At 41.3% G+C, this 19,230-nt stretch overlaps 1 protein-coding gene across 1 annotated transcript in view; it reads right to left on the bottom strand.

Moving 5' to 3' along the window:
* CYP4X1 (cytochrome P450 family 4 subfamily X member 1) overlaps positions 1-19,230 on the bottom strand; it is a 50,132-nt gene that overhangs the window by 18,530 nt on the left and 12,372 nt on the right. The window contains exons 2-4 of the mRNA XM_077149754.1: positions 3,741-3,882; positions 2,817-2,861; positions 142-269 (exon numbers count right to left, since the gene is read on the bottom strand). Of these exons, the coding sequence (XP_077005869.1) occupies positions 142-269; positions 2,817-2,861; positions 3,741-3,882 (315 nt within the window). The remainder of the gene's footprint in view (positions 1-141; positions 270-2,816; positions 2,862-3,740; positions 3,883-19,230) is intronic.

Consider the following 19,230-nt stretch of genomic DNA (forward strand, 5'->3'; position numbering starts at 1 on the left):
TCAAGAGGTACTTGTACATTGATTAATTTCTAGAAAGCCTTGTTTTTTTATTTATACTACCCGCAAGATAAAATCCTAATACATTCACTTTTGGAACATGCTACAATTCATCAGAACTCTCCTCCTCCACCCTCCACTTACCAGCATTGTGTTGGTAGAACGCACCATCAGCTCTGAATATGGTTTCAAGATGTTCAAGTGGAATCCGGGGGTTAGGAGGCAGCGGTGCTGGAACCACTTCGGCCCATCTAGACTGAACAGCCCTTTGCCTGGAGAAATAAAAGGTACTAAGCCTTATGCCACTTTATTAGATGAGATAAAGAAGAGGTGAAAAACAGACAGCCTGGAGGGACCGTGATGCATAGGTCATTGTGAAATGTCGAAGCAGTGATGACACATTAGGACCAAGGTGGGGTTTGAGCTTTACATCTGGGCATGGATGCATTTAACAGCATCAGAAAGGTTCAAAGTTTTGAAGCCTGATAAGATGTGAGAGCTAATTCTTAAATCACCAATTACTACCCATGTATAAATCAAGTAAGTTACTTAAGCTTCCAGAAGCTTGGTTATCTGAATTATAAAATGTGATAATAAATACCTACAAGGTGTTGAATAAATGAGGGTAGACAAATCACGTAAGGCAGCCAGCCTGCCCATAGCTCACAGCAGAAACACAACAAATATTCATTTCCTCTCCACCCCAAAGTGAGCTATAAACTATACTGTGAACACAAAATTTCCAAAGAATTAGTAAGAGTGTCCACTCTGTCACCAGATACTGGCCCCCCGCCCCGCCCCGGTCAGTGCTTCTTGCCTGTGAATGCTACAAAGTGGAAATCCTTTTAAGGCTAATGCTCCACAACCTTCTATTGCCAGAGAGTTCATTAAGGATTTGGCTTTAAAAGAACTTTTAAGGCTTATTAATATATAATTGTCATTGTTCATTGAGTGCCTACAGCCTGCCAGGCTTGTAATGCATTGCCCGTGCTGGCACAATGCCAGCCACTACATTGGGAACTGAGAATGTGTTTCTCATTTAATGCTCACAATAGCCCAGAGATGTGACCTTTATTCTCATTTTTAAAGATGAGGAAATTGAGAGTTGGAAAGATTAAGTGATTTCTCCAAGATCACACTCAATTATTCAGTGGGGGGCAGGAATCATATCAAATTGACTCTGAATCCAAACCTACCTCCTTTCATTTAATTCCTTCCTTGTCCAACATAAATACCAATTATGTGACTGTGGTAGTTAGATTCAGTTGTCATTTGGCCAGGTGAAGGCACCTAGTTCTGTTGCTGTGGACGTGAGCCAATGGTATGTGAACTTCATCTGTTGCTGATTACATCTGCAGTTGGCTAGGAGGTGTGTGTGCCTGCTGCAATGAATGATGTTTGACTTAATTGGCTAGTGCTTAAATGAGAGAGCACAAGATAGCACAGCCCAAGCAGCTCAGCATTCCTCATCTCAGCACTTGCAGCTCAACCCAGGCCTTTGGAGATGCACAAAGGAATCACCCTGGGGGAAGTTGTTGGAACCCAGAGGCCTGGAGAGAAGGCCAGCAGAGATTACCCGAGCCTTCCCACGTAAGAAAGAACCTCAGATGAAAGTTAGCTGCCTTTCCTCTTAAAAACTAACAAAATAAATCCCCTTTTATTAAAAGCCAATCCGTCTCTGGTGTGTTGCATTCCGGCAGCTAGTAAACTAGAACAGTGACTAAAGGACTTGATTTATCTGCTCAGGGAATATTGTCAAACTGTCCTTTAGAGCAAAACTGTACTAATTTTGCTTATGGAAAAAAAAATGAAACTCTAAAAAGAAGGGAAAAATCTAGGAAAAGGAAACAAGAGGGAAGGAAGTATAGAATAAAGAATAGGAATGGTGAAGCTGCAGTTTTAAAGAGAGAGAAGGGACAGATTCACACACGTGCCACTTGGAGAATGGGACTTTGGGGAGTGAAATGGACAGAGGCAGTTTCTAGGAGGTTGTGTTGTGCTGACCTCACAGTCTCCTTTGGCCTTCCCCCTAGAATACTTTCAGTATAGATCTACCTTACTCTTTTTTTTTAAATTAATTTCTATGTTAAAAATAATGCATATGGGGCTGTGCAACAGTGGCTCAGTGGCAAGAATTCTCGCCTGCTGAGCTGGAGATCTGGGTTCAATTTCTGGAGCTTGCCCATGCCAAAAAAAGTATGTGCATTTGCTATAGACTAATGGGGAAATTCAAAAAAAGGAAAAAGTAAAAAGATTGGCCACAATACAATCACCACTAATAGTGTTTTGGTGTATATCTTCAAAACTATTTTTAATGCACATATCTATCTAATTGTTCAACCATCTATTTAATCTGTATTGTCTTTTTTTCTTTTTTTTTTGGCATGGGCAGGCACTGGGAATCGAACCCGGGTCACTGGCATGGCAGGCAAGAGCTCTGCCACTGAGCCACTGTTGCCCGCCCTGTATTGTCTTTTGAAAATAAATTTTCAATTACATTGAACAGACTTTAGAATCTCATTTTGACACAAAGCATCTCATGAACATCTCCCCAGGACATTAACCCTTCTTTTATAGCATGCTTTTTAAAGGGCTGGATGCAAATTTTTCCATTGTATGGCTCTAACAAAATGTATGTAACCAGTTCTTTCCTATTAGGCAATTAGGTTATTGATTATTTTCTAGTGTACCATACTCTTAGAGCTTTTTGAATTCAGGTTGGAGTTTCTTTGGAGTGCTCTACTGTGTGGAAAGGGGACTTTGGGCGAGAGCAGTGTCCCACTTTTTTGGGGTTGCACCTCTCATCCGCACATACATACCAATACATGGAATCAAGAACTTATGCAGGCACTGGGACTTGGGATCTGCAGGGTCAAGCAGAGGAAACAAAAGACAGCATTAGAGGGAAATTACCGAAGTCAGTGAGGGTTTTCTGCGTTTGTCTGCACCAACTACAAATGGTGAGGAAAAGGGAGCCCAACACTAACTCTGTAGTCCTCGAAAGTCCCAGGGAAAATCATAATTCTTGGTTCAGGGACCAGAGAACAGCAATCCCCATATGGCAGACAGGTAAACAAACACAGATTCTTCCCTTGTTTTCATTTCCTCCAACCGAAACAGAAATTGCCAGAGGATTTCAAAGTTTCCAGAACAGGAGTTGGAACATATCAAAGCCTAAATTCTTTTTGGAAATCAGATTAACTATTAGACCAGTGGCCGGGAGGCACCAGTTGGTGAAGTATAAATGCTTCCTCACAATCTGTGAATCTAAAACTGGAGAGGTTTTATAGCTCCTGTTCTTTGAGAGGCATGAGATAAATCAGAGCTGGGAGACAGGGATACATGGAGAATTTCAGGAACAGGTCACTTTCTCTTATTAGGCTTACATATGGAACCATCAGATCTGATTTTCCCCTAAAGATTTATGTTCGAGAAAGGGAATGGGGGTGGATGTGTTGCTGACACTGAGGCACAAAACCAAGAGAGGCAAAGGAAGCCTCTTTCCTGGTGCTTTTGAAGAGCTCATGGGAATCCTGAACTAGACAAAGGATTATGGAGGATATAGGAATCCCATTCAATATTGTTGGGAAACCACCCCATAATTTCTCTAGGGTCTCTTAAAGGTCCAGTACCAATCTGAGTTTCAGGAACCACTTACATCCTTTAGAATCCTGCCTGTGCATTTTGTGCATACCATTTCTAGGAGGATTAGCTAGTTCCTTGAGATCTGCCCCTCTTCTTACCTGTTCTGCTCAGGAACGTCTTTGCATAGTCTGGATCATAGATATAGAAAAATGCCTGAAAGGGCCCGACCCAGCGAGGGAAGGCACAAGGATATTTTTTTACAAGCTCCTCAAGCTTCTCCATTTCATTTTCCTGAAAAACCTTCGATGGAAAAAGGAAAGTAAGTTAGAGAAGTCAGCCAGTCTGGAAATACACCCCTTCTTACAGATACAAAATGCGCTTATAGCCTGCATAGGAACTGGCTCCTTTTCTGGAAGTAGGTGATTATGACTTGTTTGGGACTTCTAAGCTTGGCATATAATTTTTCAAGCTAGGCTAATGTGTATGTATTGTCGATATAAATATATTTTGCACCCTAAGGCCAAGTAACTTTAGAATGATATATTCGGTGAGTTATTTCCCAAACAGAGAAGGTGAAGTGAGCTGAGTTATTCCCACCCCAAGACTTAACTGCCAATATCACACATGTAGGTTAGGAGTGGGATCTGGAAGCTGAAAAATATTCTTCTTCCTACGTAGAAACCTAACTGGTTAGTGACGAAACCTGACCTCATCATCCAGCTTATTGTTCCTCTTATTTTTCCTCTCTGTAAGTATTGGTCAATGGTTCTTTCATATGACTAAATAACACATGCTTCTCTCTAAAAACCTGTCAACTCCATCTACAAAGAAAATTCACTATTTCTTCTCCCCTACAGCAGTAGAAGGAAAATTTACACAGGTGTGTGAAGCCCAGATGCAAAGCTCTCCCTTCCAACATTTACAAATCAGAGTGCAAATTCAACCATCAGAGGAGTCTTTGCTTTTATAAGCAGTTTACTAATGACTCATTTAAATAGCTCTTCTAAATCACTGAAAATAAGATTCATTGGCATCTACCTCTTGTGTAAAGTGTGGGGACTTTACGTGTGTGTGCGTTTATCTACATAGATAATCATGATTGTGGGTTCTGACCATAAAGAAACCTTGAGGTTGGTAAGTTTTTCCTCATATAACCAATAATGTGACATTTGCTATGTGATTGATTATTTTGTCCTCTGGAGAAGCGGAACCCTTTGGCTCCCTGGTTTCCCTGTTATAAGCTAGCAATCCTAACCTATGAATTGTTCTCCAGATAGTCTAGAGCCCGGGAAATGTTGAGACTCTTGAAATCTAATTCCTGAAATGCTCCAGACTCTTTTTGCTGAGGCTCCCACAATCAAGCCAGTGGCCAGGGCCCATTGACTATCTAGAGCAATGGATCCTCCAAACTTGAATATTTATTAATTCACAAACAAAAACAAACCAATGTTTATCAAGTACTGATTACATATACCAGGTAATAGAGGGACAGAAACATGTAAGGGAGGGAAGGTCTTCGCCCTGTGTGACAGGCAGCCTGGGATGAGGACTTCTTTTTTTAGGTAAAAACTCTTTTTTTTTTTTTTTGCATGGGCAGGCACCGGGAATATCGGCATGGCAGGCAAGAATTCTGCCCCTGAGCCACCGTTGCACCGAGGTAAAAACTTTTTATGGCTATTCCTGGCCACATGAAAGCATTTGATTATACTCTTTGTAACTCCTAACTAGGAACATACATAAGGACAAAAAAAACTGTTCTGAATCCTGTAGTATATTTAAGGGAATTTATACTTCTTCAGTTTGAAGAAAAGTCATTGTCAAAACTAGGTATTCTACAGACCAAGGAAACAGGTTACTTGCTTGGAAAATGCTGGGGGCCCACAGAAATTCTCAGACAGTTTGGTTGTATGTACCTAGAAAAATATGTTCTTAAACTTAATCCATTTCTGTGGGTGTGGACCCACAGGTAGGACTTACTGATGAGGTTTCTTTAATTAAGGTGTGGCCCACTACAATTAGTATGGGTCTTAATCTTATTACAGGAGTCCTTTATAAACAGAATGAAATTCCGACAGACAGTGATGTGAATGAACCTGTGGGACATTTGGTGAGGCAAAAAAAGCCAGAAATAAAAGAGCAAATATTGCATGATTTCATTTAGAAAATACTTACATGAAAACCGGGGCCTAGATTGTAAGCTCTTACAGCAGTCACATTTAGTCCGGAGTGGTAATTATTATTTCTGGATTTTGAGAGGCTGTTCTATATATGTATTTAGAGATAAGAATGAAGGCGATCAGGTCAGGATTAAGGTAATTTCAGAATACAGGGGCAAGGAAGACATTGTCTATATTTTAGAACTTCACCTACTTTTTGAGACAAAAGGAAGAAACATTTACTTTGTCCAGAACCTAAATTTTCTGTAGCACATAATCTAATGCAACCTGTCTGGATAGATCATGTAAACAACCAAACACAGGATCCCAGAATAAGAATGAGAGCCTTTAATCCGGTATAGTTTAATGTAATGCCTGGATACATCCCAGAGTATATTAAGCAGATAATGAAAAAGTATTGGCAAAGTCCTTTGAGGGATGGGAGAAAAAATATGGAACTATTGAACTTTACCACCAGGGAAATCCTGGAAACTGTGTCAAACATTAGGGACACCCAAATCAATAGGCCAAGCCCTTGATCTGAGGCTTGCTCTTGTGAAGCTTACATACATAGCAGAGAAGCTTAGCCTATCTATAGGTATGCCTAAGAGTTACTTCTGGAGGACCTCTTTGTCGCTCAGATGTGGCCTCATTCTCTCTAAGCCCAACTCTGCAAGTGAAACCATTGCCCTCTGTACTACGTAGGACATGACATCCAGGGGTGAAAGTCTCCCTGGCAATGTGAGAGATGACCCCCAGGGATGAGCCTGGCCCTGGCACCATGGGATCGAAATGGCATCCTGGCCAGAAGGGGTAAAGAAGTGTAAGAAGTAAGGAATCAGTGGCTGAGAGAGTTCAGATAGAGTCAAGAGGCTACTCTGGAGGTCACTCTTATGCAAGCTTCAGTTAGACATTGCTACCTATCATAACTTTCCAAGCCCAACCAAAACCATTCCTGCCAATCCTAAAGAATACCTGGGGCATTATATACGATTCTACAAAGGTTCCATGCACTAGGGTAACTTTCCAGAAACTTACAACCTCCAGATGGGTCCCTGAACCAGATAAGTCCTTCAAAATGCAGAGGGCCAGCCCTTCTAGAACATCAACTCGTTCATCCCCTATCCCATATTATCAAAAGCCCCTCCCAACATGAAAAAGTTAGAATGAGCATAGCCCAAATACCCTTAAAGAGTAGGAAATAAATCAAAGGTGATGGTGGATTATACAGAAAGGGCAGGGTTTAACAAATGAGTATGATTGTGGAATCATTATATCGATATTTCTTTTAGTCTGCAGCACTCTAGAGGAGTTAGAAGTAAAAACTTAAAATTGTGGAATTGTAACCCATACCAAACTCTGAAATCTGTTCTACAATTAATTGTTGCGATGTACTTTGAAATTTATTGCTTTTTTGTATATACGTTATTTATCACAAAAAAGAAAAAAGAGAAGAAGGAGTATAATAGAAAAGATAGGATTTAACAAATGAGTATAACTTCTGAATCATTATATTGATATTTCTTTTGGTCTCCAGTGTCTTGGAGTAACTAGAAGAAAAAGTGAAAAAATCGTGGAACTGTAACCCATATCAACCTTTAAAATCTGTTCTATAACTACTTGTTAAAATGTACTTGCTTTTTTATACATCTGTTATATTTCACAATAAAAAACATTAAAGGAAAAAAAAAAAAAGAAATTCAGACAGAGAGAAAGCCCTGGGAAGCAAGAAGCTGAAATTCAATGGAACCCAGAAGAGAAGAGAGAGGCCAAGAGAGTCTGCCATCTGTGTGGCCATGTGACAGAGGCACCCAAGGGCCAAGGAAAATAACTTTCAATCTAGAATAATATACTCAGAACAAATAATCTGCATAAGTGGGACGAAAGAAAAATGGTTTAGGAAAATAAAAACAGAGCAAATCTATCACTAATGCTTAAATAAATACACAAGGGACTTCTTCAGGCAGAAATAAATGATCTCAGGTGGAATGCAAGTAGGAATGAAATGTAATTGAAAAGTTAAACAGGTAGGTATACATAAACAAATGTTCAGTATGCCAAACAATACTAATAATGTCTTGTGAGGTAAAATATACGTGGGATTGAAATGCATGAAAATAACGACACTAGAGACATGAGGGAGTCAGTGCAGTGAAAGTATTCTAAGGCCCTAGCATTAACAGGCAAAGAGTAAAAATGATCATTTATTTTAGTGTATAATAATTCAGGGACCTGTGTTGTAAACTATAGGGTAACCACCAAAAGGATAGTTTTTAAAAAATGTTTATCTAAAAAGCTAACGGAAAGGTGAATGGAGTAATTTAAAAACTGTGGATAATCCAGTAGAAGGCATGAAAAAGAAAAACATAAATATAAACAGATGGATCAAATAGTAATGTGGCAGCTATAAACCCAAATATATCAGTAATTATATATATATATATATGTACACACAATATATATATATATGCTAATTATTTTAAGTAAAAGACAGAAGTTGTCAGACTAGACTAAAAAAAAATCCAGAATTATGTACTATTAAAACAAGACACACTTTACATACAACAATTCCATGGAAAAAATTTAAATATCACAAAAAGAAAGGTGGTATAGTTACACTAACATAACATTAAGTATACTTTAAGCCAAGAAGTCTTACTAAATATAAAAAGGAACATTATATAAATACAAGGGTTAATCTGGGAATATATAATAATTCAAAATCTGTATGTACACAATAATACAACTTGAGAATTGATAAAGCCAGAAATGGACATGAGAATTTAAAAATGAAATAAAGACATTCACAACAAGAGTGGGAGGGAGTTGGTAAAGGCAAGACTGGAACAAGCTGAAAAGTTAGGTGAAGGGAGAAACCTTCTATGGGTTCTCACCCACTCAGCAAGGCCCAGCCCTAAAGGTTCTTGGCTGGGTCCTACCCACAGGAGTGCCCCTTGGCTAGGTCTCTCTCCTGCTACTGTTCGTAGGATGAATTAAAGCAAATACACCCCAGTCTTTTCTAACCTGAGGTCTCAGCACCCTTCTGTGCTTCTCAAACCCACCCCAGTGCCTAATTGCAACAGGAATGGGTGGGAGCATGGAGAGGGGTGCAGGGAAGAGGGAGGCATGGAAAGGAGCTGAGCCAGAAGCACACTTAACAATTCCTTCAGGTCTGCCTTGTTTTCCTTAGAAACCTTGAAAATTTTATATGCTCTATAGACTAGTATATAATGAGATAATTATGAAACAGAGCACATTAGCATTCTCCAAAGAACCAGAAGCAACAAGACATGTGTGTGTATGTAAATATTAAGATATTTATTATAGGAATTAGCTTGGGTGACCATGAGACTTGGTAAGTCCAAATTCTGTAGGGTAGGCTTCAAATTGGGAGCTAGATGGTGACATTGAATTCACCAGGAGAAGCCATAGGTTTGGAAATCCAATGAAGGTCATGATAAATTCCAGGAGAAGCTGGCTGACTGAAGTAGAAATAGAAATTCTTGCTGACTGCTGAAATCCTGAGGTCTCCCTTTAAGACCTCCAACTGATCTGATGTGGTGGTTTCTCTGAAGGCACTCCTCTTTGGAATTGTGGATATAATCAGCCACAGATGCAATCGACTGACTAATGATTTAAAATACATGAAATACCCTTACAGTAACAAACAGGCCAGTACTAGTAACAGATGCACATCATAACCTAGTCAAAGTTGTCACATAATATTAACCATCACTGTCCACCCCTTGTCAACCTGACATCTATACCCAGCTCCTTAAATCACACAATCTCTAAATAAAGACAATAACATTGTCATACTTTCACCTAGCATAATTCAACTTTCCTGCATAGAACCATATGCATAGAAAATAATGCAGGCCCTGGTGATAGTCACTCTTATCTTTGATCTCCTGTAACTTGAATACTACAATATAAAGTTAATACAATTTATGTGATATAATATGGGGATAAGATAGGGAAGAAAACAAAGACATTTGCTTTATGTATATATACAAACATATTCATAGCAAAACGAAGAAGAAAAACTCATAACCATTATAGCTTTTAGTTCTGCAACTGATCATAAGGTTGTGGTTCAAATTTATAACTACCTATTCCATATTCTCTTTACCCTTTACAAGCACCTCAGCTGGTCGTGATTCTTTGGGGGTGTTTAGGGTGACCCAAACTTTCATTCCTGAAGGGTCTGAGCTATTAGTAGTACTGCCTGGATTGGGTTGTTGCACTTTTCCATTGACTTTAATCACAGGGCATAGTAGTTCTAAGAAATGCCTTAAGGGATTGCCTGTATTTCAGGAATTTTTTTTTTTTTTACACATCTCCATTATGTATGTAGTAGCAGTCATATTTCCCTTTGATAATCAAGATCAATCAACCCAGCCAATACAGTAATTCTCTTCTTTGGCTGTTGATTCAGTGGCATGAGGATCCCACAGTGGCCAGCTGGCAGTCTTAACTTCCAGTTCAGTGGAATCACTGTTATGTGTCCTGGTGCAAGCACTCCTCCTTTAGGAACTAAGACCTCCAGACAAGCAGAACATAAGGTCATGGGGACACAAAGCAAATTTTTTTATAATGAATCACTAGGGGTAATAGTGAGTGATGTTACTCCCATTTCAACCCCTTGATTCCAGGACCTGTGAATTACAGCAATGAGAGAAATAGCATTATAGTTTAGCAGCTAATTTAGAGCATGCACAGCCTCCTGGGGACTACTGCCCTACCCCTGTAAGTTACTGCCACCTATGATTGAGAAGTTCTGTTGTCAGTTTGGTCAAGTGGTGATGCCTAGTTTTCTGGTCAGGCAAGCACTGGCCTGACCATTGCTACAAGAATATCTGGCTGGTTGATAAACCTGAGGTTGGTGTATTAAATCATCCGTCAGTTGACTGCATCTGTGGCTGACACATCTGCGATCAACTATGGTGTGTCTACCACAATGAGATAATCCAATTAGTCGAAGACTTTAGGAGGAAGAGAGACTCTTTCACTGCTTCTTCAGCCAGAGAGACTTTCCTGTGGAGCTCATCTAGATCTTTCATCAAAGCTGCCAGCTTCACAGCCTGCCCTGTGGATTTTGGACTCTTCCATTCCCATGGTTGCGTGAGACATCTTTATTAATCTCATATTTACAGATATGTCCTGCTGATTCTGTTTCTCTGTTTCTCCAGTTCTCTAGAGAACTCTGACTAATACAGCTTAGTATTAGGTACTAGGAGTGGGTCTTGAGAAACAGAATCTTAAAAATGGATTTTTACAATTGGTTGTCTACTCTTATTAGATTCGGAGGCACCAATGATTCTGTTTCCAATAATCAAGATGGCAGGGACAGCCCATGAGTAGAGTTGGCAAGAGAGACACTCAAAATACCACATTAGATTCTGCTAATTGTATGCTTATATGAGGCAAGGCTCTGGGTGATACTGTTTGTGACACCTTTATGGAGTTTTGTGGAATTAAAAGTTATAATGATGTTGGCTGGTTATTGTTAGATACACTGGATACAGTGATGAGAGAAAGGGATGAGTTGAAAGCTTCAAATTTGTAACTTAAGCACTGTATGAACAATGTAAAAGATTCCATGTTTGCCCTGGAATAAAATCTTATTTCCTCTGGTCACAGACTTGAGATCTCTGAAAACCAGACAGAGAGCCTCATTGTGTGAGTAGCAGATTTACAATGTAAACTAAAATCTCAACCTTGCAGGGAGGATGTCTGCTGCTAAAGTAAGGGCTTTGATTGGAAAAGAATGGGATCCTGAAACGTGGGATGGAGATATATGGCTTGATAATGATGGCAATGGGGAGACGGACTCCTTGAAATCTGCTGAGACTTTGTTAGATAGACCTGTAATGGACTGCCCTGAGGAAAAAACTTCCTGACCACCGGCTTGCCTGGAGGAAACAGTTTCCCAGCCTCTGGTCTGCCCAGAAGAGTTTGCCATTCAACCTCTACCTAATGAGATTAACCCTTGGGTGCCTGCTAACCCGTAACCACCTCCTCTAGGGAAACAGCTTTCACTCCTCTGTCTGGAGCGACTAATCTCATTTCACCAGGTGAAACTGCAATGGAATTCCTTGAGGTAACTGGCTTGAAACACACTTCTATTTCTTTTCATGACCTAGACCCACCACCCCTCTTTTCTTCAAGATGTATAACTAGACTAAAGTCCCAACAGGCTCCAAAAGGTGAGGAACAAAGTGTGACCCATGAGGAGGTATGCTATATTCCAAAAACAAACAAATAAAACTGCATGAGTTTTCCAATCTATTTAGATAGAAATCAGGGGAATATGTGTGGGAATGGATATTAAGAGTGTGGGATAATATTGGAAGGAATATAAAGTTGGATCAAGCTGAACTAATTGATATGAGCCCACTAAAAAGATTACGCATTCAATGTTGTAGCTTGAGGGGTTAGAAAGGGCATTAACAGTTTGTTTGGATGGGTGGCTGAAACATAGATCAAAAGGTACCTGGCATTACCTGAGGTCGAAATGCCATAACTGCCTTGGTATAATGTACATGACGGGATCCAACGGCTAAGAGAGATTGGAATGTCAGAGTGGATTTATCATGGAAAGCCTGCTCATACACCTCAGGAATATCCAGAGGCCCAAATGCCCAAATGCCCATGGCCCCCACTCCTACCACATTACCTTCTCTTTCCCAGACTAGGCCTCTTGGGGAGTTCCTTACAGTCAGTTAACTGAGGAAGAGAAAACTTGGGCCTGGTTTACAGATGGTTCTACACAGTATACAGGGACCACCCAGAAATGGACAACTGCAGTACTACAATCCCTTTCTGGGATGTCCTTAAAGGACAGTGGTAAGAGGGAATCCTCCCAGTGGGCGGAACTTTAAGTAGTGCACCTGTTTGTTAATTTTGCCTGGAAGTAGAACTGGCCAGAGGTGTGTTTGCATACTTACACATGGACTGTTGCTAATGATTTGACCAGATGATTAAGGATCTGGAAGGAGCACGATTGGAAAATTGGGGACAAAGAGGTCTGGAGAAGAGGTATGTGGATAGACCTTTCTGAGTGGGCAAAGAACATGAAAATATTTGTGTTCCATTTGAAGGCTCACCAGAGGCTGACTTAAGAAGAGGAAGGTGTATAAGTTAGGGTTCTCTAGAGAAACAGAATCAACAGGAAATATTCATAAATATAAAATTTATAAAAGTATCTCTCATAACCGTGGGAACATAGAGTCCAAAATCAGTAGGGCAGGCTGTGAAGCTGACAATTCTGATGGAGGGTCTGAATGAACTCCACAGGAGAGGTTCACCAGCTGAAGCAGGAAGAGAACCTGTGTCTTCTGAATCCTCCTTAAAAGGCTTCCAGTGATTAGATTAAGCATAACTCATTAAAGAAGACACCCCCCTTAGCTGATTACAAATGGAATCAGCTGTGGATGCAGTTGACGTGATCATGATTTAATTCTATGAAATGTCCTCATAGCAAAAGACAGGCTGGCACTTGCCCAACCAGACAAACAGGTACCACCACCTGGTCAAGGTGACACATGAACCTGACCATGACAATCCACCCCTTGTCAACTTGGCAACTATACTCCTCACCTTAAACCACACCTAATTTCTAAACAGAAAACAATAAAAAACACATTTTTTTCTTTCACCTAGCAATACTCAACAGTCCTGCATATAACTGGAAACACACTAAATCTCTCCAGAATAGGATGCAAGTCCTCGAGTAACATTCATTCTTAAACTTGATATCTTACAACTTAAATAGTATAACATGAACAAAACGGCATTACAGTCCTTGTTTCTGTAACTGATCACATGGCTGTAGTTTATATTTATCATTACCTTCTTCCACTACCCATTCCATGTTCCCTTTACCCTCAGCAAGCATTTCAGCTGGCTGTGGTTCTTTGCCTAGTGGGGTGACCCAAACCTTCATTCCTGAAGTTTTAGAGCCATTGGTAGCTCTGCCTGAATTGGGTTGTTGCAGTTTTCCATTGATTTTAATCACAGGGCATGGTAGTACTAAAAGACGCCCTAGGGGATCTCCTATATTCCAGGAAAACTCTTCTTTACCTCCATTGGGTAGTTGCAGTCCTATTTTCCCCTGATAGTCAGGGTCAGTCACCCCAGCCAGTAATGTAATCCTTTTCCAGGCTTGTTGATCCAGAGGCATGAGAAGCCTAAAGCGACTGAAGGTGGCAGTCTTAGATTCTAGTCCAATGGAATCGTTGTTTCTCCTGGTGCAAGCACTCCTCCGTTTGGAACTAAAACCTGCAGACCAGCAGAGCTAAGGGTCACAGGGGCAGGAAGCAAAAAATTTCCTAGTGGATCACCAGGGGTAATAGTGAGTGGTGTCACTCCCATTTCTACCTCTTGGCTCCTGAACCCATGGATCCTGTCTATGGGAGAAAAAGCACCATACAGTGGACTCTGTACAGAGCATTCACAGTTTCCTGGAGAACATTACCCCAGCCCTTCAAGGTATTGCCACCTAGTTGACACCATAATTGAGTTTTCAAAAGGCCGTTCCCCTGTTCTATCAATCCAGCTGCTTCTGGATGATGGGGAACATGGTAAGACCAGAGAATTCCGTGAGCATGTGCCCATTCCTCCACTTCATTTGTTGTGAAGTGGGTTCCCTGATCAGAAGCAATGCTGTGTGGAATACCATGATGACAGATAAGGCATTCTGTAAGCCCACGGATGGTAGTTTTGGCATCAAACAGAAGCACTGCATGCAGGGAAAGCAAACCCATATCCAGAGTATGTGTCTATTCCAGTTAGAACAAATCACTGCCCTTTCCATGAAGAGAGTGGTCCAATGTAATCAACCTGCCACCATGTAGCCAGCTGGTCATCTTGGGGAATGGTGCCATATCAGGGGCTGTGTGTGCCCATTGGGCAATAACAGCAGTTGCTTGGGAAAGAGGTTGACTGGTATCCACAGAACGGGTCATCTTATCCACTTGATTATTAAAACTTTCCTCTGCTACAGTCACCCTCTGATGTGTATTCACATGGGAACAAATATCTTCATGTTTTCAGTCCACTCAGAAAGGTCTATCCACATACTTCTTCCCCAGACCTCTTTCTCACCAATTTTCCATTATGCTCTTTCCAAGTCCTTGACCATCCAGCCAAACCATTAGCAACAGCCCATGAGTCAGTATATAAATGCACCCCTGGCCAGTTCTCCTTCCAAATAAAATGAACAATCAGGTGTACTGCTCGAAGTTCTGCCCACTGGGAGGATTTTTCCTTAACAGTGTCCTTCAAGACACCCCAGAAATGGGTTGTAGAGCTGCATCTGTTCACTTTTGGGTAGTACCTGCATATCCCATCTGTAAACCAGGTCCAAGATTCTCTTCCTCAGTCAATTCACTGTAAGGAACTCCCCAAGAGGCCATAGGTCTGGTTTGGGAAAGAGAAGGTAATGTGGCAGGAGTGCAGACCTTGGGCATTTGAGCCACTTCCTCATGTAACTTACTTGTGCCTTCAGGACCTGCTCTGGCCCTATCTCGTATATACCATTTCCATTTTATGATGAAGTGCTGCTGTGCACACCCAAATTTATGGCTTGGTGGGTCAAAGACAACACCCAGCTCACGATAGACAACTCAGGTCTCATGGTAACTTGGTGGCCCAACGTTAAGCATTTGGTCTCTACTAAGGCTCAGTAGCAGGTTAAAAGCTGTTTCTCAAAAGGAGAGTAGTTATCTGCAGCAGATGATAAGGCTTTGCTCTAAAATCCTAAGGGTCTGTGTTCTGATTCTCCTATAGGGGCCTGCTAAAGGCTCCAAGTATCTCTATTTGCCACTAACACTTCCAGTACTATTGGATCTGCTAGATCATACGGCCCAACTGGCAGAGCAGCTTATACAGCAGCTTGGACCTGTCTCAGGGCCTCCTCTTGTTCAGGTCCCCACTCAAAATTAGCAGCTTTTCTGGTCACTCGATAAATGGGCCAGAGTAGCACACCCAAATCAGGAATATGTTGTCACCAAAATCCAAAGAAACCAACTAGGCATTGTGCCTCTTTTTTGGTTGTAGGAGGCGCCAGATGCAGCAACTTATCCTTCACCTTAGAAGGGATATCTCGACATGCCCCACATGACTGGACACCTAGAAATTTCACTGAGGTGGAAGGTCCCTGTATTTTTGTTGGATTTATTTCCCATCCTCTGACATGCAAATGCCTTACCAGTAAGTCTAGAGTAGTTGCTACTTCTTGCTCACTAGGTCCAATCAGCATGATATCATTAATATAATGAACCAGTGTGATGTCCTGTGGGAGGGAGAAACAATCAAGGTCCCCGTGGACAAGATTATGACATAGGGCTGGAAAGTTGATATACCCCTGAGGCAGGATAGTGAGAGTATATTGCTGACCTTGCCAGCTGAAAGCAAACTGTTTCTGGTGGTCCTTACTAACAGCTATTGAGAAAAAAGCATTTGCCAGATCAATAGCTGTATACCAGGTACCAGGGGATGTACTGATTTGCTCAAGCAATGATACCATCTGGAACAGCTGCTGCAATTGGAGTTAAACTCTGGTTGAGCTTACAATAATCCATGACCCATCTGTTTTCTGCACAGGCCAATGAGGAGTATGAATGGGGATGCGGTGGGTATTATCCCCCTTGCATCCTTCAAGTCCTTAAGGGTGGCAGTAATCTCTGCAATCCCTCCAGGAATCTGGTATTGCTTCTGATTTACTATTTTGCTAGGTACGGTCAGTTCTAGTGGCTTCCACTGGGCCTTTCCCACCACAATAGCCCTCACTGCATGAGTTAGAGAGCCAATATGGGGATTCTGTCAGTTGTTCAGAATGTCTATTCCAATTACGCATTCTGAAATTGGGGAAATAACTACAGAATAGGTCCTGGGCCCCACTGGACCCACTGTAAGATGGACCTGAGATAAACTCCATCAATCACCTGGCCTCTATAAGCCCCCACTCTGACTGGTGGACCAGAGTGATGTTTTGGGTCCCCTGGAATTAATGTCACTTCTGAACCAGTATCTAATAACCTCCCAAATATCTGATCATTTCCTTTTTCCCAATGCACAGTTACCCTGGTAAAAGGCCGTCGATCTCCTTGGGGAAGGCTTGGAGGAACATTAACAGTATAGATTTGTGGCAGTTTAACAGGGTTTTCTCCAAAGGGACCTGGCCTCTCCTTCATTCAAGGGGCTCTGGGTCTGTAAACTGTCTCAGGTCTGGAAATTGATTAAGGGACCATGACTCTGTGTTTTTGTAATTCAAGTTAGACTTCTGTTCACTTAACTTAGAACTCTTGTTTATACAGCTCAAATAAGAATTTAGTAGACTGCCCATTTATTGTATTTCTAGGTGTGCTGGTTTGAAAGGAAGTATGCCCCCTAAGAAAAGCCATGTTTTGATACAAATCCCATTTCTTAAAGGTAGAATATTCCCTATTCAATACTGTATATTTGAAACTGTAACGAGATCATCTCCCTAGGTGATGTGATTTAGTCAAGAATGGTTGTTTAACTGGATTAGGGGATGACATGTCTCCACCCATTTGAATGGGTCTTGATTGGTTTATTGGAGTCCTATAAAAGAGGAAACATTTTGGAGATTCAGAGAGACTCAGAGAGAGCAGAAAATGCTGCAGCACCACGAAGCAGAGAGTCCACCAGCCAGCGACCTTTGGAGATGAAGAAGGAAAACGCCTCCCGGGGAGCTTCATGAAACAGGATGCCAGGAGACAAAGCTAGCAGATGACACTGTATTCGCCATGTGCCCTTCCAGCCGAGAGAGAAGCCCTGGCTGTGTTCACCATGTGCCGTCTCACTTGAGAGAGAGACCCTGAACTTCATCGGCCTTCTTGAACCAAGGTATCTTTCCTTAGATGCCTTTGATTGGACATTTCTTTAGACTTATTTTAACTGGGACATTTTCTCAGGCTTAGAACTGTAATCTAGCAACTCATTAAATTCCCCTTTTAAAAGCCATTCCGTTTCTGGTATATTGCATTCTAGCAGCTAGCAAACTAGAACACTAGGTAACCCATGATTTACTAGTCAATGCCACATATCTCTGAGTCAGATTATTTTGACTCCTGCTATGAGTTTGCTGTCTATTATAATAGTCATGTCCACCCTGTCTAGGCGATTAAGTGCTGCCACCTGGCTTCTGCCAACACGGGATCTGGTTAGCCCCATTGTGTTTAAGGATTCCAGCTCGGTGACAGCAGTTCCCACAGTAATATCTGACCTACAGAGAAGTGCAACTATAGAGTTCTTCAGGGATGATGGTGCTAGTCTCACAAATTTATTTCTCACTGTTCTGGTAAAAGACGTATCCTCTGAACATTTCCTGGGTGTAAGAGCAGGCTTTGCATGATAAATTCACTCTAACATTCCAATCTCTCTAAGCCTCTGGATCCCCTCATCTACATTATACCAGGGCAGTTCTGGCATTTCAACCTCAGGTAATGTTGGCCACCTTTTGATCCATGTTTCAACCAACCATCCAAACAAACTGTTAATACCTTTTCTAACCCCTCAAGCTATAACATTGAAGGCAGAATCTCTGCTTAGTGGGCCCATATCAATAAATTCAGCCTGATCCAGCCTTATATTCCTCCCACCCTTATCCCACACCCTTAAAATCCATTACCACACATATTCCCGATTTCTGTCTATATAAATTGGAAAACTCACACAGTTCTTTTGGAGTATAACGTACCTCCTCATGTGTGATACTTTGTACCTCACCTTTAGGGGCCTGTTGGGACTTTAGTCTAGTTATAGGTCTGGAGGAAATGAGGGATGATGGGGGTACATCATGAAAAGAATTAGAAGTATCTTCCAAGCCATTTGCTTCAGGGCATTCATTTGCAGTTTCATCTGGTGAAACAATATTAATCACTCTAGGGCCAATCCCTTCAGGAGGAGGTTGGGTGGCCAACTCCTCAAGGCAGACTGGAGGTGGGGCGGCTATGTCCTCAGGGCAGACTATTACAGGGTTATCTAGAGAAGACTCAGCATGATCTAGGTTTTCAACCTCACCCCCGATATCATTATCAATCCATATGTCTCCATCCCATTTTTCAGGGTCCCACTCCTTTCCAATCAATGCCCTCAATTTAACGGCAGACACCATGCAAGACTGAGATTTTAGTTTATGTTGTAAAGTTGCTACTCTAACAAGAAGATTCTGAGTCTGATTTTCAGACATCTCAAGTCTACAGGTACAGGAAATGAGATTTTCCTTCAGGACACTCACAGAAACGTCTACATCTGTCAGAAGGTGCTTAAGCTTCTTGTTTGAAGCCCTAAGTACATCCCTTTCACTCATTAATTTATACAGTGTATCCAACAATAACCAGTCAACATCTCTATACTTACTATTTCCACAAAACTCCATAAAGATGTAAAAGGCTTTATCCCCCAGAGCCTGGCTTCGTACAAGTGAAGCATTAGAAGAATTAAATGGTGACATTTTGAGTAT

Source organism: Tamandua tetradactyla, chromosome 2 (genome assembly GCF_023851605.1).
Source record: "Tamandua tetradactyla isolate mTamTet1 chromosome 2, mTamTet1.pri, whole genome shotgun sequence".
NCBI classification, from domain to species: domain Eukaryota; kingdom Metazoa; phylum Chordata; class Mammalia; order Pilosa; family Myrmecophagidae; genus Tamandua; species Tamandua tetradactyla.